We start from the raw sequence: 27,678 nt of genomic DNA on the forward strand, positions 1-27,678 counted from the left end.
AGTTAACTATTGTTAAGTGCCAAACCTTCTCTGTTCAGAGGAGCATTTCAAGTAGTAGCTTTTCAAAGTTCTTATTAGGTCTTAATACTACTTCATTTAAAAAACTCTAAATGCATGTTGAAAACTTAAATTTTTAATGATATACATCTAAAAAAAGTAAAGATAAGGGATAGTGCTTAGTGGAAAAATCACAATGTTTTTAGGGTTATCTTACCTTCTGGTGTTGGTTTGTCTTGAGGAAGATCTGGCATATTTTCATCCAAAAGGTCTGCTAAGGATTGAGAATTTGCTAGCAACTTCTGATACGACATAGCAAACTCCTCATACTGTTTATGTCTATCTTCACTTAGCTCTCCTTTAGAATGGAGAATACGCCTATAAAACGAATGATGAAATAATCTGATAAACTCATCAAAGCAGATGTGATCATGTATTATATTGGAAACGTTCCACAAAATTTGATTTTATCACATAAGCTTATTAGCATGATTTTCTTCAAATTATTTGTAAAGTTTCCAAGATGTATCTGAAATTAAAACTAGTATAATCAAATTCACCTAAGTAATTAAATTTCAACATTAGTTCTTCAAAGAACATTAAAAGTAATTAACAATTATGCCTGCAGTAATATAAAATTTAACAATGCCACTAAACACAAATTATTTTTAAAGTATTTTGTTAAAGCCATACCCCCTTCAGACATACAGTTAATCAAAAATACTTAACACACCTTAAAAAGTTACTGTTCAAAAACAGTAAGTTATAAAATCAGTACCCTTAAACATTCACAATGATATGAATCAAGATTATCTTTTGAAAAAGCCCAAATATTGCAAACAGCCAATTCTGTTTCCTACACAAGTACTGGTTATTTATCCATTTAACAAATATTAATTGAGAAACCCACTTAAGCCAGGCCAGGCCATCTGAGGAGCAGAGAACACAACTAGTCTTTCACTTTACCAACAGTTCACTAATAAGCCACTCATGATTAGAAATGCAGAACTTTTGAAATTTTTCAAAATGTATAGTCAAGTAAAAATCTCTCTATATAGACAGTTGAGATGTCCACACCTGCAACTACTTATAATACTATTTATAATACACATGTAGTGTAATGTTTGAAATCTACAAATCTTAATGCAATATAGGTTTCAAAAAGCCAATCGTAAATTAAGTCATTTTCAAATTATTGTAAAGTTTATTACTTGTCATTTGAATTTCCTTATGAAAAGTGAAGAGAATGAGTTACTTTCTGATGTTATCTTAAAAGTTAACAGAAAATAATGTGAAAAACAATGCCTACACTTATTCATCCCTGCTTAGCTGGAACAATTTCCAAATTTTTCTCTTATCCTAGTCCTACTCACATAAACTTTTGTTTAAATGCTGTAACATTCCAGCTAACATTTTTTTGTTAGGAATTATCAGCTCCCATTACAAGCACAAGATAGATCAATGCATACATTACTATTCATTAAATTCAATCTTCTTTTTTTCTTATCCGGCCTATTAGGGATCTAAAATGAGAAATTTTCATTCATTTTCTTACGATTTAAAAGTACATTGGACGATACCGTTCTATCAACAAGAATAGTTTCTCTCTTCAACTGTTTATTTCAAACTAATCTTACTGAAAAAAAGTCTTTCAGTAAGTTATATGAATGAATTCTAAACTCAAAGCATTCAAAAATACTCAAACCATGAAAGCAATGACTGGAACTGCTTTCAATGAGTGAGCTTGTTAGAACTTTTAATTAGAAACTATGTCATTTTTGAATTTAGAAAAAGCCACTAAAATTAAACTGTTTAAATAATGTTCAAAAGTAGGCTACTCTAAAATGTTCTGCAATGTATTAGAAAAAATGTTAACCAATAAAAACTTTATTCTTTTTTTTTTTTCAAAGTAAGTTTCACACCCAGCATGAAGCCCAAAGTGGGGCTTGAACTCACGACCCTGACATGAAGACCTGACTTGAGGTAAAAAATCAAGACGCTTAACCAAGTGAGCCACCCAGGCACCCCCTTAGCAGTCTGTTCCATAGCAAATTATGTTAAGAGGGATAATAACAGTTTTAAGGGATTTCAGAACCTCTAATGACAATGCAAAATTATTTCAGTACTTGAAAAGACACTGGGAAATGTTTCAAAATAACAGAACCTGGAACTTAATTTTTCTAACAAGTTGCAACACTAGAGTCATCTAAAGAACAATACATCCAGTTTTAGGTTATACAACATTCACTAAGGATTTATGATACATAGGCATTAGCAAAGTGAGGACTATTTTATCACAGCAGAAAACACTCTTTTTCCAATATCAACCTCATTTTCAATCATCTGCCTGGGACTTTGCATTGGATCAATTAAAAGTGATGTAATTCTATGATAGCTGCCTTTGTATGCATTCCAGTTCCTTTCCAGTCATCCTGGAACCAATTTAAAACTCTGAAGCTCCCGAGGTAACTCTTCACACTTCCTAAATCTCAATCCCATAATCAGACTTGTTAACAGTACTAATATGTGCTTAGGTTACGACCTAGAGACAACAGTCCTCAGAAAAAAAAGCTCAAATTTTGGTAGACTTATTTTCTAATCATACCTTATACTGAAAACTTGGCAAGCAATGGAAGATACCAATGAAATGGCATGGGAAGAGTTCTGTTACACACAAAACTTATACAGTCCTATATATTTTCCTTGACCATTTATTTAATATACATTTACTAAACATCAGACTGAACACACAGGATGTAGTAAGTCTATAAATTTTAAGCAGAGAAATAAATGCACCATAGGTACCTGAACATTTAAAATCCCTAGAATCATTTAGAGGTTTGAATGAAATTAAAATGACACATTTTTTAATGAATGTTTTATATATGGCAGTTTTTTATGTTTATGAAGCCCACTGGAAAAGATTTTTAGTTTAGCTTTTTTTAGAAGACCTGTATGAGGGAACTAAACATTACACCCCACATTTGACCCAAGTACCTAGTCTGTTCATCAGTGTAAAATAAATCTCACCAAAATTTTTAGGAAAATTCCACAGCAATCTATCACTATGCAAAATCAAGCTGAATATATGATTTATCACATATCATTTTAATTATAATCTCTTCAGAAGCACATATATTCAGAATGTTGAATAGAAGCCAATCTTTTTGAGACTATCATAAATCAGAGGTTAGCAAACTATTTCTGCAAAGGGGCCAGATATAAATATTTTAGGCTCTGCAGACCATATGGTCTTTGTTACAAGTATTCAAGTCTGCTGATCTGGCACAAAAGCAGCCATAGGCAATAATACATCAACACATGAGCATGACTATTTTCCAATAATGCTTTATTTATGGACACTGAAATCTGAACTTCATATAGTTTTAGTATTTCACAAAATATTCCCCTTTTGATTTTTTTTCAGCCAATTAAAAAGGTAAAGACCATTCTTATTCTCAGCTCACCAGCTGTACAAAAAGTAGTGGTGGGTCTATCTGGCCTGCGGGTCATAGTTTGCCAATCCTTGTCATAACTGGAGTTCTCTGAATTAGTATCACTGTTATAGGTATTATAAATGAATACATTCCTTCTCATGACATCATTGTACAAGAGGGAGTTACTGGGACCATCTTAAAGATATGAAAAGCAAGCAATGAAAACAAAATTAATTCCAAATCTGATTCATTATAATAAAAATACAATAGACCTCCTTCACCCAATGATGAGCTACCACCATCTGCAAACAACCCTAAGGTATATCAATCTTTGACTTCTAGTGTTTTTTATATTACTAATTCAATACTGTAAAACTGACAAAAATATCAAATAGTCCACTCTTGAATCGAGCATTCTATCTCATGAGAAAAGTCATAAATGTCTCAAATGATTCTAGTCTTGAGACCTATTTTTTGTTTTTCTTTTTTTTTTCATTTTTATTCTTCTTGACTTTCTCGCTTTTATTTTGTATACTGTTGTCTCGCGTTATTTTAAAAATGAAAAAAATTTTAAAAGCTATCAAAGCTTAATATACAAATTTTCAAAATCATAAAAAGGTACAAGAGACATCCTCATTAAGACTTTCTGAAGGATTAAGCAAGCAATATATCACAAGTAATAAACTCACATTTACTGAATACTTACAATGAATCAGATACTGTTAAGTGTGAATTCATTGCATCGTTCACATTTATCTCCAAGGTAGAGTGCTACTGTTACTCCATTTTACAGAAGGGAAAACTGAAGCAGAGATGTGAGATAACTTGCTGAGAGCTACAGAACTAAGTAAATGACAAATCTAAGATGTGAACACACGTAGCCAGGCTCCGGCGTTCATGCTCACAACTATTGGACCATATATACTGCCTCCCAAATTAAAGTAAAATTGTCCACTTGGTACCTAACATTGGAATTAGAATGTCTCTCAAATGCATCTATCAAAGGCAAGCCTTCTCACACTGAGGTATTTTATTTTATATTCCTTCAGGTCCTTTTATCTGGACCTGACTGGGTAAGCACTGTGTGCACTGCTAATGTGTTTACTAGACACTTTAAAATCTAGTACAAGTCCTAAATGCAGATGAAGAGTAACATGGAAGTTGTGAAAAATACAGTATGAAGAGGTATGAAAGAATCCGATCTGTCACTTGCTACATAAGTCACAATGAGCAAGCTCATTTATAATCATGAGGCAGACCCATTAAAAGCTACTAGATTTTACCTTTCATCTCAGCAATTTGTCAAATTTTCATGAGAATAATTTTCTTTCGGTTTCATTTTAGAATTTAGTTATGGATGTCTTATAATCTTGTGTGAAAAGCCACTACTGCACGGTAAGCATAAATGTACTCGATCAAATATTTATTAAACTGTCAAAGTCATTGAATCAGAGTTAGAGAATACCTGGAAAGAGGTAACAATTTTGGAGCACTTACAAAACTGTTAAAGCCTCACTGAGTATAAAGCACAGTGATAGAACATCTTAATAGCGCTTAAGTACTACACAATTTATCAAACAATCCACCTGTTTAAAAAAAAAAAAAAAAACAACCCACAACTATAGGCAAGGTACAACTTACCTGGGAGAAAAGCAGAAGGTAAAAGCAACGCTATTTAATTTTATGTTAATGTGCTGTCAAGTTTCATCACTGGTAAAGTAATACCGCATGAATTTGCATTAATGAAAGAAACCTCCCTGATTTTATTAATTAATGGAGGAAAGCCTACAATGTACTTTTTTTTTTTTAAACTATACTTTCAATCAAATCACTTAGTGCTGTTTGAACATGTAATCATGAAGGTCCTAATTCACCAATACTTAAAAGGAGAAACTTCTGCTACCACTCCCATCAGTTAGGGAAAAAGAAAGAAATTACGACACTTTGAAATTATTCAAGCAAGAATTGACTTAACATCTGAATTCACAATTTCACTATTACAAGACACAAATTCTTCTACATAATTAATATCTAAATAAAAATTAAATCATTTCTTCAATTTTTATTAAAAGCCAAAAAGTAGCAGGTAATATTACCTCTATGAGAATAGTATCTCATAGTACAAAACATTTCAAGTATAGAGCACTGAACATAATAAAAAGCAACACTTACCAAGAAGTAAAGCTATTAACTCTAAATTGGCAGATGTTGCAAGATAATATTTTTAGATGTGTAAATATTAATTATAAGTCCCCAGGATCAATCGCTTAACTAAAATGTATTTTAAAAATTGTTTTAAGTACAAAAAGCTTGTAAGTTCAAATTTATTAAAATTCACCAAACCCTAGGGCCAGTTGTATTCTGCTTATAACTGTAAATCCCTCAAGGGCTTAGAAACAGAACTAACTATCTAATACCTATGGTATCAGCCCAGCAAACATGAGAAAGGAACAGTTAAGACTCAACAGGTCTTGTGCAGTCACTGTCTTCATTCATTCATTCATTCATTAGCGTCTTTAAGAAAATACCAGAGATTTTATTATTCTATTTTTTTTAATTGGTTGAAAGAATTCTTAAGTATAGAGCTTAAGGAGTATAGGAGCGCCTAGGTGGCTCAGTCGGCTAAGCATCTGACTTCAGCTCAGGTCATAATCTCACAGTTTGTGAGTTCAAGCCCCACACTGGGCTCTGTACTGACAGCTCAGAGCCTGCAGCTTGCTTCAGATTCTGTGTCTCCCTCTCTCTCTGCCCTTCCCCCATTCATGTTGTCTCTCTCAAGAGTAAACATTAAAAAAATTAAAATAAAAACAAAGGAGTATACACAAAGGCTTCACAACCTCTATGAATAGTGCCATCTCCCAAGTTAATTAAAATGACCAAAAGCATTTAGGATTCATAGACTGAAAATACAATGGATTTGATTTTTTTAAAACTGTCATTATTAAGATACTGAATAAAGGCTTAAAGTAATTTAACTACATAAGTCTTAAACATCCACTAGCTTGGCACTTAGATTTCCAGCATTACCATGCCTAAGAGAAACCTTACTGGGAAAAATTATTGTCCATGATTTATTCCCATGATTAGAAAAACCTCAAAATACCTACTGGATAATGACTGGGAGGGGGAAACTTTGGGAAACTGATCATTTTTACAGTACACCGTAATGTACTAATACTAGGCCAAGGGACTCTGCACTAATCCATTCTTCATGCGTCTTGGTCAGTCAGGTATTCAAATCTTCACTACAGAGGCTCCTCGAATTGACGCTGTCCTAGGCATGAGTTATTTATTAAGCTATATGCTAATTATTTGTTATATGATGATTAAGATTTTCCCATCTCCCAAATTACTACATCTAAGTAGGCAGCATCCCATGATAAAATGACTGCTATGACGGTAAAGTCAATTTCTGCTAGGTAAATAACCTCCTCTAATAACCTAACAGTTCCATATTGAAATGAATAAAAGTTTCTAGGGAAAGTTCACAAAACCATGCTCTTAACACTATATCCTGTTCAAAATTTTCACTTGAAATAATATTAAAGAACAGGTTTGCTTATCAAAGCTGGATATGACCAGAAAGTAAGTACAAATTAATATGAGTCACTAATATATTAATAATAATAATCAATATTCAATATTATAATTAGACTAAAATAATACGCCAAAAATATCTAAATAAAGTTAAAAGAGAGAAGTCTGCATTCAGATTCAAAAAATTAGTAATAGTAATTCAAGGTGAAGAACTGATTTGGCAGCAGTTCATTTGAAAAATTAGTCTTTCGGCATATATAAGCCTAACAGTCAAAAGAATGACAGAGCAGCTATAGAAACTAATGGAATTTTAGATTATAGGCAGGAAAAAATGCATCCAAAACAAATGTCCTAAGGATAGTCATGTCGAAATCATGGAACAAACTGAAGGAACAGGAGGTATTTAGCCTTGAGAAGATGAAAGGGAAACCACCTGGCAGTCTGCAAATATCTGAGATATTATCATGAAAAGAGGAGACATGTCCCATATCAGTGCTTCTCAAACTGTGGTAAAGGAATTATTTTTTTTTCTAATCACTGCAGGTGCTTTTATAAAATACAGGAACAATACCACAACTATGGAAAACTGCTAGAAGGATGTCTAAATGCTCCGTGTGCTTCTATACTTAATTCATTGTGGACAGGTAAACAGTTCATGGACCCCCCACTTTCAGCAGCTTTATTCCATCTGAACCAGAAAAAAGTACATCAAAGGGATCCATTTTATGGAGTTAATTTTCTGCTTGAATTCCTAGTAAGTAGGAGTGTCCAACACAGAAAACCTCCCTTGAGAGGTTTTCAAAGGAAGAATACTTTGTCAGATAATCTGTAAAATGGATTCCTTCATTGGGTGATTAGATTAAATCACTGTAGACTCCACCCTCTAAGCTTCTGTGAGGCCAATCAAAAATAAACACACACACAAAACCTTTAAAGTAGCCAATAAAAAGGAATCAAAGCATACCTACAAAATCAGTTGTGATGTATTAGGTAGAACATATGGGAAAAAGAAAACGACTAGGAAAATGACAAAACACTATGTAAGTCATAATTAAGATCTTGAATATATGAGAATTATTAAGAGGACCACTACTTTCCTTTTAAACTCATTACTGACTATATAAATTCAGCCTGAAGTTGCCTATTCAAAGTTTAAAACAGTCCTCACTATCAAAAGCACAAAACAAAGATTTTTTTTTTTTAAAGAAACCTTGAGGAACACCATTGCCATCTTAAACTCTCGCCTCTTGAATGATCCTCAACCACCAGGGTTTAGCCATACAGTCTCTGAACCTATCCTGACCCAGACCTAACTGTATTACTGGCATATACTACTAGTCTTTAGTTAAGTCAATCACCTTCTAGTGGTAACTACTTAAACCAGTAGGTCCTTCCCCACTGTGGAAGGACCTTATGGAAATAGAAAAGTATCCTCTCCCATACTAATTCCTGAAAAACAGCAATTTCAGACTCAACCATGCACTTTAAATAGATGAAAGTATTCAGCCAAATACTTTGGCTACTGCTGTTGTCTCCTTTCTGTACCCCTCAGCCCTCCAAATCCACCCTCCACAAAAGTTGACCTAGTGCCCACCAACTTCCATCAACTTCTAGTTTATGGATGCCTCCTAGGTCCAGAGGCTACAGAATAGTTATCTTGTAACAATCAAAGGTGGCCCCTCAATCAGGTATCTTCACTAATTACCACAGACACATACATTATTCCTTCAGAATTTTAAATGGATGTTCCCCAGAGAGACTCCTGTAAATGCACTCTACATAGTAGCATTTAAGAAATTTTTTCACATCTAATTTGTTGCACTATTTTCCAAATTTCTGATCTAAAATACAGACTATGAAATAAAACGACTTGTTTTCTAACAGCAAGTATCAACAATGACATCAATGAATTAAGATTCAAAACAATGAAAGCATACCTGTTGTAGAGAGGGCACAACAAAACACAAAAATAATAGCAGATAAGTTAAAGTGACAGAAAAAGAAAATCCCTCAACAGTAAGGAGTTTCTTAAATCACAGGAACAAATCACATCCCCAAAGTAAAAATCACCATATACTTGCCAGGTTTCTTTTAAATTCAGAAACAAAATCTATGATAAGACTCCCATTTAAACATGAGTACTTTAACTGTTACACTTTGAAATTCTCCTGGAAATGTTAAGAAATCCCTTGCAATGAGCCCTTTTCCACAAGTTCTTTCAGTGGCATGAAGACTTAAGAAACTTTTTAAGTATGAGCTCCAAAATAAATTCTCAATTCTGAGAAATATGAAAATCACCTGTTTTGTCTCTCTGTATTCTGAAGCTCCCTGTGGTCCCTTTTCAGGTGTTTGGTCAAAGATGTAAAGTACTCTTTTAAAAGATTCTGGAAAGGTTGTTGTTTCTCTGGACTAATTATCTCACTAGGAGGGAAACTCAAATTAAACTTCTCCGCAGCACTCTTCACCTTCCGTGGTACAAGTCCAGCAATATCATCTCCACAATGTCGACAAAAACTAATCACCACAGAAACGTGAGTATGGGATTCCCGATCAGCATTAATAATATTTTTTAGCTGTTCATAGATTAAGGATAGACCTTCCTTGTCAGTGAAAATCCCAACTATTGTCAATTCTGCAATGAAACGCAAATCAGTTCTTAACTTGGTAATGTTAGGGGTTTTCTCTTCTTTCCTCGCTTCAAAATGTTTTTTCCAAACCTGAAGAAGTGACGGAGCAAAGTCGGCATAACGCTGGTGAAAGAGAGAACACAAGTGCACAGCACAGTTCACATCAGATATTTTCAGCTTTGCTTCCACAATAGAAGCTACAGCTTCTGCAATGTATTTGCTTAAATTTAGGCCATTAAAATCATGGGACAAGGAGTCTCTCTGTTGTTCCGTAATAGTTTTTAATTTCTTGACAAAAGCAGTATTTTTCTTCAAGCTTGAGTCTAGTCGGCTAAAGAAATTTTCCTCTGGTCGGTTGTCTGGAGCATTTTGGTTTTTGCTACGAAGTTCCTTCCTTAACTGATGTCGTTCCCAAGCTTCTTGATGAAGCTGAAGGGATTCTTCTTTCTCTCTATATAAAAACAAGTAAATAAAATAACTTGTATATTCTGAAGCATCTCTGACAAATTTCATAAGAGCAAAAGCAAATGAGAAAGTAAAATCATATAAGTATCAGCATCCAAAAGGAACAAACCATGCAAAAGGCCCTTTTCCTACTTCTTTTTTAAAGATATCTTTTTTAAGTTATCTCTGTACCCAATGTGGGGCTCGAACTCAAAACCTGAAATCAAGAGTTGCACGCTCTACTGACTGAGCCAGACAGGTGCCCCTTTTCCTAATTTTAAAAACATTTTATTAATGACTTAAGATAGTAAGAACCCAGTACACTGAAAATATCAAATGTGACAGAGTGGAGGATTCTCAATAACTAGAGTAAAAATCATTCTGCCAACAAGCAAACAAAATGGGTAAGACACTTTTGTCAATTCTACCGCAATAAAGGTGAAAAAATAAATGGATTAAATACATGATGCATAGTATGAAAAATACAAAATACCTAGGAAGGATACCTAAAATACCTAAAACAGGTAAAAGCATTGGTAACAGAGAAAAAAAACTGTCCACAAAGACTATAAAAAATAAGGTTTGTAAAAAATGCATTAAAAATGTTTTAATATGTGGGGCACCCAGGTAGCCCAGTCGGTTGGGCGTCCGACTTTGGTTCAGGTCGTGATCTCGCGGTTAGCAGGTTTGAGCCCTGCATCGGGCTCTGTGCTGACAGCTCAGAGCCTGGAGCCTGCTTTAGATTCTGTGCCTCCTTCTCTCTCTGTTCCCCCTGCTCATGCTCTGTCTCTCTCAGTCTCTCAAAAATAAATAAATGTTTAAAAAAAAATTAGAAAAACAATGTTTTAATATGTTAAGTACCATTTTTCCATACTTCAGCATTAACCAAACCTTTAATAAAGTACCTTTCTTGGTTTGGGTCTTAAAATTCAAGTGTAATTAAGAAATTCTGGAAAGGAACCAGAAGAAAACTATAAGATAAAACTCCTTTAATAAAAGGCTAACAAACAATTTATCCTGAAAAAAAAAAAAAAATTAAAAGATGGAACATGTTTAAATTGCAGAAGTAATAAAATAACTTGGGCAGGGGTGGGAGGGTAGGGTATCTCTCCGACTGTGAGGCCTCTGAGATACTAAAACATGTAACTTTAAAATATAAATTTCTAAGAAATCAGATTTTCATCTTTCTGAAATAACCATCCCTTAGCAACCCTTCCATGATTTTTCCACTAAAAGCCACGACATTTTAAGAGCAAACTGCATCCATCACTGCAAACACGGACATGTGAGTATCTCATTGAAGTCTCCCAGCCAAACACAAATACAAGATTAGCAGTGAGAATGCACTTTAAGAAAATATCTCTTGGGGTGCCTGGGTGGCTCAGTTGGTTAAGCATCCAACTCTTGATTTCAGCTCAGGTCATGAACTCCCAGTTTGTGAGATGGAGTTGTGCATAGGGCTCTTGCACTGGCGGTGTGGAGCCTGCTTGAGATTCTCTCTCTCCGCCCTGCACACACTGCACACACTTTGGCTCTCTCAAAATAACTAACTAACTAAATAAATAAATAAATAAACAAACAAACAAACAAACAAACAACTATGTATATACATTAATTAAATCTATTTTCATCAGCAATAAAAACACTTTAAAATACATAAATGAGGGGTGCCTGGGTGGCTCTAGTCAGTTAAGCGTCCAAATCTTGGTTTCGGCTCATATCATGATCTCCCGGGTTCGTGAGTTTGAGCCCTGCATTGGGCTCTACACTGACAGTTCAGAACCTACTTGGGATTCTGTCTCTCTCTCTCTCTCTCTCTCTCTCTCTCTCCCTGCTCCTCCCCAGCACATTCTGTCAAAATAAACTTTTAAAACAGTTTAAAAAACAAAATACATAAATCAAATATTTACCAGTGAAATAATAATGCTCTAAAATACCCTTTTTTTCCAGGGGAAAAAAGTGGGTAATTGTTGATGCTGGGTAGACAGAGTGATTGGGGGGTGTTGGGAGGACTGATTCATTATTCTATCCTATTTTTTGAGAGTGTGTGAATTTTTCCCAATAAAAAGTTGAGATTTTGGTGGTTGGTTTGTTTTGTTTTGTTTGCTCTTTCTATAGGAGGGTAGAGGGAGGAGCAAAAATAACAGTGAAATTGAATATCCTTATGAATTTTTAAAATTAATTTGAACATATTTTTAGCCCAACAAATCTAAAATAGTTCAATTTCAACATGTAATTAATATAAAATAGCAGTGAAATACATTGCACTGTTTTTCATGAGTCTTCAAAACCAGGGTTCTTTTCACACTCATACTTAACAGCAGTCTCATTTTGTACCTGCCTCATTCTGTGTGGTCCACAGCTCCTTGTTAATTTTTTTTTTTTTAAAGTAGAATATAAGAAACTCTCAAGAATCATGGCTCTGAATATTCCCAAACTGGCCACTACTATTGCCTTCCAGACCTAAGGCTCTACTGCCTCATTAAAAATACAGGTACAAGGGGCGCCTGGGTGGCTCAGTCGGTTAAGCGTCTGAATTTGACTCAGGTCATGACCTCAGTTTGTGAGTTCGAGCCCGCATCGGGCTCTGTGCTGACAGCTCAGGGCCTGGAGCCTGCTTTAGATTCTGTGTCTCACTCTCTCTCTGACCCTCCCCCACTCACACTGTCGAGAGAGAGAGAGAGAGAGAGAGAGAGAGAGAGAGAGAGAGAGAGTAAACATTAAAGAAAAAAATACAGGCACTAAAAAACTTTGATAGGAAAGTAGGTGGTTGAGCTGTTCTAGCGATCCATGAAAATTCACGTTTGCAAACAGCTTTTTGAACATTATATAAAATTTTTATACATATGAAGAGAAAAGTCCATGCTACTCAATAGCTGCCATTTTTGCTACATCTTGGTAGTTTTCCTGTGAGGACTACCTTGTTTTTTGCCAGTTCATCATACTACTTGCATAGATTTACAAGGTTAAAAATAGATTTAGATGAAGATAAGAATGGAAGGTACTACGAAATCGTTTTTAAGGACCAAAGTTTTAAAGCTGACTACGTTAAAAAAAACCCAGCAGCTCCACTGTTTATTAGGACTTTATGCAAGTTACTTAACCTTTTCAAGCTTCATTTTATTAATCTGTCAAGTGAGGATCATAAAATTTATTCATTATGACTACCTTTAGGATATGTGCTGATATACTCTATAGTGTCCTGCACATAGTAAGAATTCAGCAAACAGCCATTAAGAACTAAAGATTTTCAACTTCAAAGAGACCATGAGGGGCGCCTGGGTGGCTCAGTCAGTTAAGCATGCAACTTCAGCTCAGGTCATGATCTCATGATTCTTGTGAGTTTGAGCCCCGTGTTGGGCTCTGTGCTGACAGCTCAGAGCCTGGAACCTGCTTCACATTCTGTCTCCATCTCTATCTGCCCCTCCCCTGCTCACGCTCTATCTCTCTCTCAAAAATAAATAAACGTTAAAAAAATAAAAATAAATAAAAACCCAGAGACCATGAAAAAAAAAGAGCCATTTTAAAAATCAAAACAATCCAGGAGCGCCTGGGTGGCTTAGTCAGTTAAGTGTCTGACTTCAGCTCAGGTCATGGTCTCGTGGCTCAGCAGTTCGAGCTCCACATCGGGCTCTCCGGGCTCTCTGCTGTCAGCACGGAGCCTGCTTTGGGATCCTCTGTCTCCCTCTCTCTTTGCCCCTCCCTTGCTCGCACTCTTTCTCTCTCCCTCTCTCTCTCTCAAAAATATTAAAAAGTTCAGATTACCCTCTCAAAAAATATGTATTAAAGATTCCTGTTATTTAATTGGAGGAATTAAAGCATCATAAGCATGCTTCTGGTCAGTGAAACTAACAGAACCAGTAACTTAAGATACTCCCAACTCTCAAGGAACTGCACCCCTGAAGTCGGATTTCAAATAATCATTGTTTTCCCAACACTTCATTCTTCCCATTCCTTCTTATCAATAAATAAAATAAATGTTCTTACTTCAACTGGGCAGCTTCTTCTTCTTGCTGACGTTTTACCTGCTCTTCTTGCTTCTTTTTCTCTTCCTCTTCATGTTTCTTTTTTTCTTCTTCCTCTTTTTTCTTTAATTCTTCCTCTGCCTTCGCCTTTTCTTCTTCTTTTTTCTTTCGTTCCTTGTCTTCTTTTTTTCTCTTATCTTCTTCCAGTTTCTTCTTTTTATCTTCAGGGACCTTAATAACCTCCTTCTTGGCAGTAAGTTTGATCTCCTCTTTTGGTTTCTCCCTGCTGCTCACTGGCCGCCTTTCACTGCAGTCCTTTTCCTTGTTGTTTAGTAAAGTTTCTTTTTCTTCCATACTTGCTGGCTTTTTACGCTCAGCTGGCATTATGTTACCCAGAACAATCTGTAAGAGTAAAAGAATGTCAGTATTCTTTGTAGTATTGTAGATGCAGTGACTTTTTTTTTTAGTAACGTGACACTGTTTTTGAAACAGAACATATTAATGCATTGTTGTGAGATATTAAATAAACACACACAAAATGAATATTATTTCTGTGATAAAATAACTTCCTGGTCACATTCCACATTCTATCATTATTAGCTATGCCTTTGTCTAAGTACAAACAACACAAACAAAAGTAGAGAACACAATATAATCAATCTCCCAAATTCAACCATTATCAGTTATGAAACATAGCATTTAATCATAAATACTTCAGCACACATCTGAGAATATTTTGAATCAGGTTTTTTTTTTTTTAAGTACGCTTCAAGCCCAACACAGAACCCAACGCGGGGCTTGAACTTACCACCCTGAAATCATGACCTCAGTTGAGATCAAGAGTCAAATGCTTGGGGCAACCTGGGTAGCTCAGTGTGGGTTAAGCATCTGACTTGAGCTCAGGTCATGATCTGCTGATTTGTGAGCTCGAGTCTCACACAGTAGGCTCTGTGCAGTCAGCACGGAGCCCGCTTCAGATCCTCTGTTCCCCTCTCTCTCTGCCCCTCCCCTCTTGTGCTCTCTCTCAAAAATAAACGTTGAAAAAAAAAAGAGAGACGCTTAACTGAGCTACCCAGGCGCCTCTGAATCAGTTTCAATCCCAACATTTCACTTTGGTGAAGAGATTCTGGTGACATTATTTCATACAATGTGCAACAGAAGTATTATAGCAGGAACATAAACGAGCTCCTGCCATCTATAAATGAACAGACAAGGGGCGCCTGGGTGGCTCAGTCAGTTGAGCGTCTGACTTTGGCTCAGGTCATGATCTCACGGTTTGTGAGTTCGAGCCCCACATTGGGCTCTGTACTGACAGCTTGGGGCCTGGAGCCTGCTTCAGAGTCTGTGCCTCCCTCTCTCTCTGCTCCTCCCCTGCTCACACCCTGCCTCTCTCTCAAAAATAAAGATTTAAAAAAAAATTTATATAAATGAACAAATTACACAAATTCATGCCATCGTTCTCAACCTTATCAAACTTTCAAATACAGAAACCGCCAAATATCTCAAATTAGACTTTGAATCTTTTCATTAGTATCAGTCAAAATTAATCTATAAATAAACATAAGGATGATTATAGAATCTGTATATTCTGTCCTGTACCTGCCAATACAGTAACCATCAGCCCAGGGCTTCTCAGCCTCAGCATTACTGACATTTTGGGCAAGGCAATTCTTTGGGGCTTTTGTTTGGGGGGTGGGGGCTGACACTATTTTGTGCACTACATGAAGTTTAGCAGCATCCTGCCTTCTCTACTGAGGTACCAGCAGTATCTTCCCAGTTTGACAACCAAAAATTACTCCACACACTGCCAAATGTCTCCTGGGAGCAAAATCACCACCAGTTAAAAACCACTGCACTAGCCACAAGTAGCTACTTACATGCAAATTAATTAAGAGTTTGAAATTCCATTTTTCAGTCACTACCCGTATTTCAAGTACTCACTTCCACATGGCTAGTGACTACCACATCAGTGCAGATACAGAATATTTTAATTATCACATTAAGTTCTACTGGATAACATAAGTCTACAGTAGATGCTCTATTAAATGGAAATAAACTGTAGAACAAAAAACTGTATTTCCCAGCAAAATTCAGCATATTTCTTTTCAAAAAATAAATTTTCTGTGTACTAGTTTTCTAATATAATTTCTTTAATGGACAGCAATTCATGTTCTGAGTCCTAAATCATCTCAAATTGCACAGGAGAAAATCAAAATACTTTCTATTTAAGAAACACAGAATTAAATTATTTAAACTGCTTAGTTTATTAAAAGCTAAATATACACACAGTATTCTTAATTATTTTCAAATATAGATTTTAAGTTACACCAATAAAAACTAGGTTAGCAAACAAAACATTTGCAATAATAAACATTTATTTCGTAAACACACACACATTTATTTCAGCACTCCAATAAAATGTTATCATAGAAAGAAAACCTAGGCCAATAGAAACACTTTAAGTAATTTTTGGAGGCACATTCAACACTATATCTTTTCTCAGCTACCTCTTCCCCTTTTTCTTTTGACTCTGCCGTCTACATTCTATGCATTTATTTTGACGGTAACACCCAAAGGCTTTAGTTAACCTCAATGGTTTGTAACTCAGAAGGAAAGAAAGCTGTCAATCCCGTTTAGGCAATCATTAAAACACGAAAGAGCATAATTACTTATCTGTGTGGCAAGGTAGCCTTAACATTTATGCTATCTGGGAAGTGCAGCTCAAACAGCTTCAAATAACCCACCTTTAATGTGAAAATACCATGCCCTAAAGCAAGCAAACTTTTAAAAGAGAATACTCATAGCTACCACTCACTGGCACCACAGTAAACATCTTGCATACATTATCTCATTTAATACTAAAATCTTTATGAGGTGGGTATTATTTTCCCTATTTTATAAATGAGTAAACTGAGACTTGACCAAGTAACTTGACCAAGGCCTCCACAGCTGGTGACAGAGCAGGAATTTGAACCCATACTCTCAAATAAAGTTATTAAGAACCGTGCGTACCAAACTGTGAGGCAGAAGACTTGATCATAGATACTGACTATGACAAATCATACAATAACGTATCTGAATAAAGAGTCCCTAATAGCAGTTCTTACATTATGTTTTTAACTTTTGGCAGATATTAGCGAAAACATACAGGGATGATAATTCCTAAGGTAGCAATACAATCTTATTTAGATTGTCCTTATATGCAAAATAGAATACTGTTTATATATAGAGTTTGGATTTTCTGAAATGAAGTATCAACAAGCGACATTTCAGTAATACAAGGAACTACACACAATAAAAAGAACGGCATCGGGGCGCCTGGGTGGCTCAGTCGGTTAAGCGGCCGACTTTGGCTCAGGTCATGATCTCGCGGTCCGTGAGTTCAAGCCCCGCATCAGGTTCTGTGCTGACAGCTCAGAGCCTGGAGCCTGTTTCAGATTCTGTGTCTCCCTCTCTCTGACCCTCCCCCATTCATGCTCTGTCTCTCTCTGTCTCAAAAATAAATAAACGTTAAAAAAAAATTTTTTTTAAAAAAAGAACGGCATCAAAATTTACAAGTAATGTCTCATTTATCAAGGTAAGACTACATATTAAGTTCTACAAAAACATTAAGAAATTCACTTAGAATCTGACAAATTCATAAAGGATCATTTGTTAGCTTAACAAAGTTTCCTAAACTTCTGTGACTCTACAGTACTCATTTATTCAATAAATGTTTAAGTGCCTACTATATCAAACTGTAGTAGGCACTCATGAATTGGTCCTGCTCTACAGCATGATAAAACAGATTCTCAGTAAGACTCTTAAGTCTTGGTACTGATAGATTCTTTGAATCCCCTCATCTTTGTATGACAAACACACCCAGAGTACACTTGGAACTAAATTTCAGTGAACAAAAAAATGTGATGAAAATGTAAAGGCTCATGTAAAGACGGCAATGCAACATGTGAAAATAACACAGGCTCTGAAATCAGACGCTTACTCTGCAACCTGCTAGCTATGGGAACTGGGCAACTTCTGTGAGTCTACCCATTGATAAAATGGAGGCACTGCTACCTCTCTCAGAGAATTCTTAAACTAACAGAGAGACAATTCTTAAACTACTAACCAAGCAGCTGGCATCCAGAAGGTGTTCAATAAATGTTTATTCTTTCACACCAAACACTGAAAAGTTTGCTGGAAGACGAGAGTTTTTAGGGTTAGGACTACTAGACTTTCTCCACTCCAATTCTCAATTTTTACACTGACATGACAGCAGAAGAGTGACCCATCCAATTACACTAGTTTAATGGCTGAGTCAGGCCTCACTGTCCAGTGCTCTTCTCCACTAAATGCCCTGACTCAAGATTTTAAAAGCCAAATTTACAAACAATGTAATTTAGATCAGTACGCACTTGTACTGTCAATTAAACTGTATTTAGTGAAACGCCAAAAGTTAAACTATTCTGATAAATCCATGCTTTAATAAACAGCCAAATATTGTATCTGAAGTGCTTCAAAAAGTTTTTCAAGTAGAAACTAAAATTTTAAATAGACTGCATCTTAAAATAATCAAGATAAATACGAGTGATCTTTTAATTCGAATATGATTAGCTTACAAATTACGGAGTACAATCACAGCCAGTCCTTAAAAGGAAACCATGCTTTTAAAACCACCTTCCTAGCTCCCCGAGTAGAGTCCTGGCTCTTGGATTGTATATTTTAGTTGGTTTTCTAAAAATACTCTCGATGCCTAAAAGAAAGTAAAACTACCTTATTAGTTGGTAAAACAAGGATCAATGGAGTGTACTGGGGGGGCAGAACGCAGAGAAAGGGATGTTTCCCTTTTAAAGATATCCTTTTAACAAAGTACCATATGGATTATGTATGAAATCACAATCAGACTGCTCTGAAAATATTTCAGAGTTAGACAATGCTGTTTTACCTTTTAATTCTTTATTATTCAAAATGTTCTATGGGCAGAATAGCACCGGGGCATTATCTCCCAGTCTCTGGCTTTACAAAACGTCCTTCCTATCAAGGACTCATTCAAAGTTTTTACAAATTTCACCAGAGTTCAAAACAGGTTTTCTCGAGGAGTTGTACATTTCTTACAAACACCTAAAACGACGATAAACGAGAAGGGTGATGGTTTTACTTTGGTCGGCTGCATCACTACATACGGGTCCTCAAAGAGCAAGCGGGCAGGTGGTCCGGTTCACTGTGTACCCCCAAGATCCTAAGGTGGTTCTGCTCGGCCAACCTGACGACCAAATACCCCGTGATGATCTCCTTAGTTCAGAAGTACCAACGAGAGTAAGTACTAGGAGCCTTGGGACGAAGCCAAGGGAAGAACCCTCAGTCTATGTGACTAAACAGAAGTGGAGCAAATAACCCATGCCCACCATTCCCAAACACGCCGAAACCCCTTCCCCTCCACACACATGTCCCACAAACCCCTGCTCCGGAGGCACATTCCCATACCCAACACGCTTCCCCGCCACAACTCCCTTTCCCACGGGTAGCCACGGTCACCTTCGCGGACCATCCTCGCCCCAACCCCAACTTCTCACCCCACACTCCCTCACCACCGGAGACCGGGACTCTCCGACAGGTCTCCCTACTCCACATCCTCCCACACACGCACCCTCCCCACTTCCTCGCCCTCGCTTCCCTCCCGGCTCCCGAAGAGCTTTCCCCAACCTCCCCTCGCGCCTCTCCACACCCCCAAACACCTTCACCCCGCCACAGCAGGCTCCCCGCCTTCAGCCCCGAGGCCCAGCCTGGGCATGTGGGGCAGACACCCCCTCGGCCGCCCCTCATGTCTGCCCCGGGCCGGGGGCGCCCGCAGTGATGGGAGCCTCCGGGAGAGGGGTCTGAGGAGGACGACGCCGGAGCTGCGGTCCGTGTACTGCTCGCCGCCCCCGGAGCGCTGGGGTGCGGAGTCGCCTCTTGGGTCCCTCGGGGAGTAGGAGTCCAGGCCGGTGCCCCCCAGCCCCGCTTCCTCCCGATCGTTGGAGCGGAGGGGAAGGAGGTTCCCCGGGACTCACCTCGAGCCTGTTGTCAACATTAGCCCCGGGTTTCCCAGCACCAACTCCAGCGCTCGGGCTCTCCCCTCCCCTCCCCCCACCTATCTCGCAGCCGAGGGCCCGCCTTCCTCAGCTCCCCCTCCTCCCTCCGCCCGCCGGCCCTCCCGCCCGCCACTCACCAGCGCGGCCAGGCAGCGAGTGGGGGCGGGGCGGAGGGTGGGGGAAAGGAAAAAGCCGTCCACGCACTTGCCTGATCGCAAACTGTCCGGGTCTCCATTCCGCCGGCATAACGATGCCCTTGGCTTAACTCTGGGGTGGCGGATCGCGAGAAAAGACTCATAGATGTGCGATGCACAAAGCGGCTAGTTCAAATGGTCTACTCGATGAGAGGAGCGAGTTTTTCAGACAGGCAACAAATAGGGCAGCCACAACCATCACCTCAAGCCAGGTCCCCAGCGGAGGGGAGGAGTGTTACAAGGACCGAAGGCAGGAAATGGATTGGTCGCCTGGAAAGGGAAAGCCCCTGAATTAGAGATGCGCAGGCGCAGGTACTGCGGGCCGGAGGGGAGGAGGTGGGGGGGGGTAGCTAGAATGGGGTGGGGTGGAGCTAACAGGAGGTAAGGAAGGGCGGTGGAACAGTAGGAGAATTACGGAGCGCCATTAAGGACAAGTTTGGCCACGTGATCCTCAGGGGAGTTTCCAGGAGCGAACGTGAGGAAGAGGTCTAAGAAGGGAAAGTTTGATTGGACTAATTCAAGGGGTGAGGTTGAAGACTTAGGAAGTTAGAAACTGGAGAAGCTAAAGAATATGGCTGGTGAAGAAGGTACAGGTTGGTTAGGAATGGGTCTAGATTTAAGAGTGCCCTAGAAAGACTACTAAAGTCCCGTGGGGGGATTTCCAGAAGCAGTTTTTAGGTGTTCCACGTAAAAACAACCCAGAGTGAAGAAGAATCAAGGTTTTTTCTCAACAGGTCTTAGAAGGTACCCTGTTCTAGCAAACGAATTTTAAAAATTACAATGAAATAACCTCCATGAAGTCATTATTGTAGTCACAATTGGCTAGTCTTGTCATTTCTTCCGAATGTGAAACGAAGTCAGCTTCTTAAAATGGGTATTAGTTTATCGACACAACTTAATTGAGTTGGTGTATCCGGCCTCCGATTTTTATTGAAACTGTGCTTGGATCTGCCAACATGATTTCACCGGGTGTTCGTACAGGTTGGCTTTGGCTGATCAGGAGCCAAAGGAACAAAGGTGCCAAACTGGTCTTGATTCTTGCTTGACACGTGGCGCCCCACCCGATATACAAGCCCACAAAATGAGCTGCTACCAACCTCAACTACTTGAGGAAGGTCTAGGTTCACTTATATTCAGCTTTTGCCCATTTGCTTCTATTTACTATTTTCCTATCCCGTTTAGCTTGCAAATTGCCTTCACAAGTTAAGTGTTAATGTTTCCTGTACTTAATTTTTTTTCCCCAAAACACTGCCAAGAGGTCAATCATTTAAAGGGTAGTGACAGAGAAAGACAGTACTACAATTCTGTACCTCTGATAAACAGGAGAGAACTGTCCCAAAACACCTTACTGGGGATGACCACCAGTGTTCTTTTCAAAAGTATTTCCCATTTTGTCTGGCTACCCTAAGAAAATTTACCTATGCTGTTAATAAATAAATTCTGCTTATCCTAACTGAAGTCAACTTTTGCCTTTCATCGAGTATTAAAAGGAAACCAACTGAATACATGGGATCAAAAAAGAGGAGAGCATTAAAAAAAATTTTTTTTTTCCAGATGCAGGGCTCAAACCCACAAACTGTGAGACCATGACCTGAGCTGAAGTCAGATGCTTATTGGACTGAGTCACCTAGGCGCCCCAAGAGGAGAGCATTTTTATGGAGATTTTGCTTATTTTAAATTTGTTTTAATTAATAATCATAATAATACTGTTGGTAAGTATTAGGATTCTCATTTTACAGAAACTGAGTCACAGAAAGATTAATTTGATACCACAAAACTAGTAGCATAGCATTATATGCAAATCTAACTGAAAACCCAAGATATTTTTGATGTATCCTACTGCCTTTATGCCTAGACTTTTTCATAAACTGAAAATGCTCCCCATTGTTTTCTTTCCAAAGAAAGATGTCAAAAGCCACTGGAGCCTTCTAATGTGGGGTATCATTGCAATCTGTAACTGCAAGAAATACATTTCTCTGAAGAAGCCATCATTTTTGCATTCTGATAATTCAAACTTCACTTTTTCAGTAACTACATTATATTTAGCTTTTAAGGGTTTAGATATATCATTATTTGAGAAAATTCTAAAAAATGCCTTTTCCTTTTTGCCTGTTGACAGAACTGTATGATATGAAAAAAGAAAAAACTGATATGTATATATATATTTACATGATACTATTTTCTATTTAAGGGGCGCTTGGGTGGCTCACTTGGTTAAGCGTCCAACTTCGGCTCAGGTCCTGATTCCACAGTTCATGAGTTCAAGACCCGCATCAGGCTCTCTGCTGTCAGCAGAGTCTGCTTCGGATCCTCTGTCTCCCTCTCACTCTGCCCTCCCCTACTCACTCTCTCTCTCAAAAATAAATAAACATTAAATGTTTTTAAATCCAGTTATAATGCTGCTTCTCAGAAGAAAGCAAACGCAAAAGAAAGGGGTTACAATATCAGGGCAGGACAAATCCTAAATTAAAAAAAAAACACCTCATGTGAGATGAACTGCCTGGTGCTCTGCCAGAAATAATGCTGTATTTTGAACGAATCCATCTGTCTTTTAGATGCTAATGTCCAGCTTGACTAAGCTAGTTGAAGCTACCTGTTTCTTTAAGCACCCACCTCTTCAAAGTATATGGTGGAAATTTGTCAAACAACTTTACCTTTGTCTCTCTACTTAATAGTTTCTCGAATGTGTTGTGATATATTCATTCAATAAGAAATATTTAAGTGAGGGTACATTTAAGCAAATGTAAATATCACATATATGAAACATAATAGTACTAGTTACCAAATCATTGAGATATCTCATGGGACTGGAAGATTGAAAATCAGTTCACTATACTGCCTTCTGTTAATTTGGCCAAAATGGAAATGAAGCAATGTGAGCTTACTCTTTTTTTTTTCTTAGTTTTGATAAATATGTGAGTCAAAAAAGCAAAATCAATCACAGGATTTTATGAAGTGCTTAGAACAGTGCCTAACAAATTAGTGAAAGTCCTGTAAATGAGGTTATAATCTAATGAAGGAGCTGGATAGTAAATAAGCAAAAAGTTAAAAAGGTTGGAATATATGTGGCAAAGGAAATAAACAGGGTAATATAATGGAGAGTAACTGGAGAGAAAGAAGAGGCTGGCTATTGTAGAGTGGTCAGGAAAGGCTTCTGTAATGATACAAAATTTGAGCTAAAACCTGAAGAATTGAAACGTTCAAGTTTTGCAACTTGATATATAGATATCCAATGGGCAGAGAGGAGGGTTGTGGCATAGACGTGACAATTAGAGCATCATCAACATTGCTAGTATTCAAGGTCATAAGAAAGAATGAGTTCACCAAAGAAAATGTAATAAGAGGAGAGGGTCCAGGATTAAGCTCTGAGAAACTTCCAAATATAGTGGTTAGGTCTCTAAAAAGGAGGAGTAAAGAAAGGGAAAACCTGGAGAGTGCAGTGTCACGAAAACCCCAAAAAAGAAGCATCAGGAAAGGAAAAGTGGTTAACTGTCTAAAATATTATTAAGAGAACATAATATGGGGACAGAGAAGGGCTCATTGGATTGACACTATAGAGATCAATATTGACTTTGTAGGTGGCAGTTCAATGAAATAATGGGGACAGATTTGGAATGGTTCAGGACTAAGTTAGGGATGGGAAAAGTGAAGACAGGTATTTGAGAAACTATTGTGAAGAGCCACAGAAAAATATAACTGGAGGAGATTATGGGAGGATTTTGTTTTGTGTTTTTTACATTTATATCTTTTTTGTATTTTTTTATGAGAGATATAGAGGAAGTGTATTAATGGGAATGATCCAATAGGGAGAGAAATATTAATGATACAGGAGACAGAAAGAAGGTAACAAAGGAGCAAAATCCTTGTGGTAAAAAGGAATGGAATCTAAAGTACAAGCAGGAGTGCCTTTGATAGCAGTGGCATTTCTACAAGATATTAAGAGAGAAGACAGAGAAGATGGATGCGTGGACAGGTAGGCTTGTAGACTTGGAAGGGGGATTATAAAGAACTTCCTCCTTGATCATTCCTGTTTTCTCAATGAAATTGGAGTCAAGGTCATCAGCTAAGAGTGAGGTGAGGGAGAGACTGGGGGAGGTTTGAAATAAGAGGGGAAAGTAGGAAAGAGACACCTTAAAGAGTGTGAAAGCAATGGAGATGCATACTAAGGATTGTTGCTGACACACTACTCAATGTTTCTGATCATGAATTTAAAGTAAAACCATCCAGCCTACATAATGCCAATTTCTCAAGAAGAGATGAACAGTTCGTTTTTTTGTTGTTTTGGGTTTGTTTGTTTTCCATGAGAGGGATGACAAAGAAAGAAAAGAGTAAGGGGATTGTGTGTTTGCAAGAGAGTGATAATCATGAAGGATCATGGGTATGGAGGGAAGTTAAGGGGAACAAGATGTGAGTGTGCATAGGGTTAACATATTGACAGGAGTAGAGGTTGCAAAGAAAATGGTGACCAAAAAACTGTTTAATAACAAAAACTCAACTGAGTATATTTGGAAGATCTAATTGGCTTTGTTAAATGATTCATGAATTGGGCAGTATACCATCTAGAAAATAGGGGAAAAAAGCTCCATCAAGCTGTAGAAAAGAGACAGTTGGTTTTTTTGTATTTTTTTAAATGTTTATTTTCTTAAGAGAGAAAGAGAGAGAGAGAGACAGAGCATGAGCAGGGGTGGGACAGAGAGAGAGGGAGACACAGAATTTGAAGCAGGCTCCAGGCTCTGAGCTGTCGGCACAGAACCTGATGTGGGCCTCGAACCCGTGAACGTGAGGTCATGACCTGAGCCAAAGTCGGATCCTTAACCAACTGAGTGACCCAGATGCCCCAAAAAGAGACCGTTTCTTGCTTTGTTTTGGTTTGTTTTTTCTAAGTTAATTTATTTATTTATATGTATATAATTTATTGTCAAATTGGCTTACATACCCAATGCTCATCCCAACAAGTGCCCTCCTCGATGCCCATCACCCATTTTCCCTCTCCCCAACCCCGTCATCTACCCTTAGTTTGTTCTCATATTTAAGAGTCTCTTGTGGTTTGCCTCCCTCCCTCTCTGTATTTATAAAGAGACAGTTTTTAAAGGCAGAGAGTGGAATAAAGGAAATTATTAGCAAAGAATGCACTGTTTTAGGCAAGGTCACCCTCGTAAGGGGAGGAATAGGAGTATATTCCTAGTGCTGACCAGGAAATTCCATGGCGACTGGTTAAAGGCTACACTCCTGTGAGGACTGCAACTGCATTAGGTAGTTAGTCTTGGTTTGCTGATATGAGGCCTTCACCTAAGTGACGCCATTTGGGCCCCGTGGTTTGCTTCTTAACAAAACCAAGAACATCAGTGAACTAAAGGGGATAGGAGAGGACATCAGAATGTGGTTCTGGAGAGCTGCGGTAGCTGGGAGTAGAGACGAACAAGTCCAGAGGAGCTGAGGGCTTTTAAAGAGGATGGAAGAGAACTAGTTTAAAAGCCACCACGGAAAGCAAGACACATGTATCTCTGAAGTCAGACTACGTGAATTCAAATTCTAGTTCCAAAATACACCAGCTATTTGAGCTTGGGCTAATATTTTAACCAGTTTTTTTTTTTTTTCTTTAGTCAGTTTAGATCACAGCTTTTAATTCTTAAGAATCTTGATGATAACAGTACTTTTTCATAGGGTTTTGTGAACAGTAAATGAGGTAATTCAAATAAAAGCACTTAGCTCACAGTATATGCTCTGTGTTAGCTAGTACTAAATCATTTCAGAAATATTAAACACAGTCATCTAAAGGATCTAATTGGCCTTGCAGTTCATATAAATAGTGTTTCAACACATCTTTCCTTGCCTTAATGCAACTATGACACCATTGCACCTGAAACCTTTTACACCAAGCATTGGAAATCTTGTGCTAAGAAGATGCACTTAAAATGAAAATTAAAAATAAAAGGGGGAAAATCAGATCATCACAATGTACACTTTAAATATTTTACAATTTTATTTTTCAATTCTACCCCAGTAAAGCTGGGAGGCCAGCAGGGGAAAAAAAGGAAGAGATTTCTCAGCTGTTGTAACCAATAAAGGCAGAGGTTTGTAAATATCATCTTTTTTTTAATATGCACTTTTAATTTTTTTAATGTTTATTTGTTTTTGAGAGAGAGCGCGCGAACGAGCACGAGTGGGGGATGGGCAGAGAGAGAGGGAGACACAGAATCCAAAACACCCTCCAGGCTCTGAGCTGTCAGCACAGAGCCCCACACAAGGCTCAAACTCACAAGCTGTGAAATCATGACCTGAGCTGAAGTCAGATGCTTAACCGACTGAGCCACCCGGGGGTCCCTGTAAATATTGTTTCTAATTCTGGTTTTACTTCATTGTGTCCAGCAGAATAACCAATCTCAATATTTGGGGGGAGGGAACTAATGAGTAAGTGGTAAGAAAGCTAATCCCAGGTCATCTAATTGTCTTAATTTAGTTCCTGAACTATATTTCTAAGTCTTTGCCGTGGGACAGCTGTGATGAAATATTCCACATATACTTCAAACCTAAAATGTTCAAAATTGGACTTCATGTTGGTCTGCAACTCCACTACTTCTTTTTTCATTTTTATTCTCTCAGTTAATGGTGCTAAAGGGCATCAGAATATGCCACGCCAAAATATGGCACTTCAGCATGACCGTTATTTTCAGCTGAGGACAATTGAGAATCAACAGCTTCAGGAAGAATTCTCTAGAACTCCCCTTATCTGCTTAAAAGCAGTGCATGAATTTCCCTTTGTGAAGGTTTCTGCCCCCACCCCCAACTCCTGTATCAGGAAGAAGAGAGGGACTCTTATCACTGGTGATAGTCAACACCCAGAAGCGTTTGCATAAACAGATCAACCACAACAACCCTTATCTTCTATCAGTTTCCCCATGTATTTCCAAGTCACTTCCCCACACTGTGTCATCCCTTGAAGCCCAAGCCCCTTCCCCTTTGTTACAATGATGCACAAACCTTGAGTCTAACTGCTTCTTTGTGTCTTACTTCTTTTTGGTGAATTCCTGTGCATGTAAATATTAATAAAAATAGTGTGTCTTTTCTCCTGGTAATCTTTTGTTAGCTTAATTCACAATTCCAAATGAAGAACATAGAGGAAAAGGTTTTCTCTGGTAGTTAGGTAGTCCTTATTCCTCACCCCTTGTCCAAATACAATCCGCATGTCTCAGAAAGATAGGGGCGCCTGGGTGGCTCAGTCACTTGGGCGTCCGACTTCTGCCCAGGTCATGATCTCATGGTTTGTGGGTTCAAGCCCCACATCAGGCTCTGTGCTGACAGCTCAGAACCTGGAGCCTGCTTGGAATTCTGTGTCTCCCTCTCTCTCTGCCCCTCCCCACTCAGGCTCTGTCTCTGTCTCTCAAAAATAAATAAACATTGAAAAAAAAATAAAAAGAAAGAAAGAT

At 38.0% G+C, this 27,678-nt stretch overlaps 1 protein-coding gene and 1 long non-coding RNA gene across 3 annotated transcripts in view; one reads left to right on the forward strand and one right to left on the reverse strand.

Annotated features, from left to right (window-relative positions):
* Positions 1-20,175, reverse strand: part of UPF2 (UPF2 regulator of nonsense mediated mRNA decay) — a 110,707-nt gene extending 90,532 nt beyond the window's left edge. Inside the window, exons 1-4 of the mRNA XM_027073409.2 lie at positions 20,037-20,175; positions 14,030-14,409; positions 9,270-10,049; positions 215-375 (exon numbers count right to left, since the gene is read on the reverse strand). Coding sequence (XP_026929210.1) covers positions 215-375; positions 9,270-10,049; positions 14,030-14,391 — 1,303 coding nt within the window. The 5' untranslated portion in view covers positions 14,392-14,409; positions 20,037-20,175. The remainder of the gene's footprint in view (positions 1-214; positions 376-9,269; positions 10,050-14,029; positions 14,410-20,036) is intronic.
* Positions 20,176-20,732: 557 nt separating this feature from the next.
* LOC113603592 (uncharacterized) lies at positions 20,733-27,327 on the forward strand. 2 transcript variants are annotated; one of them, XR_003425199.2, is made up of 3 exons: positions 20,733-21,268; positions 21,806-21,963; positions 26,712-27,327. It is a non-coding gene; the product is annotated as an uncharacterized LOC113603592 (long non-coding RNA). The 2 variants fall into 2 exon arrangements; XR_008299912.1 differs by having other exon boundaries at positions 20,733-20,995.
* The last annotated feature ends 351 nt before the right edge of the window (positions 27,328-27,678 follow it).

Source organism: Acinonyx jubatus, chromosome B4, assembly GCF_027475565.1.
Source record: "Acinonyx jubatus isolate Ajub_Pintada_27869175 chromosome B4, VMU_Ajub_asm_v1.0, whole genome shotgun sequence".
Classification (NCBI taxonomy): Eukaryota; Metazoa; Chordata; class Mammalia; order Carnivora; family Felidae; genus Acinonyx; species Acinonyx jubatus.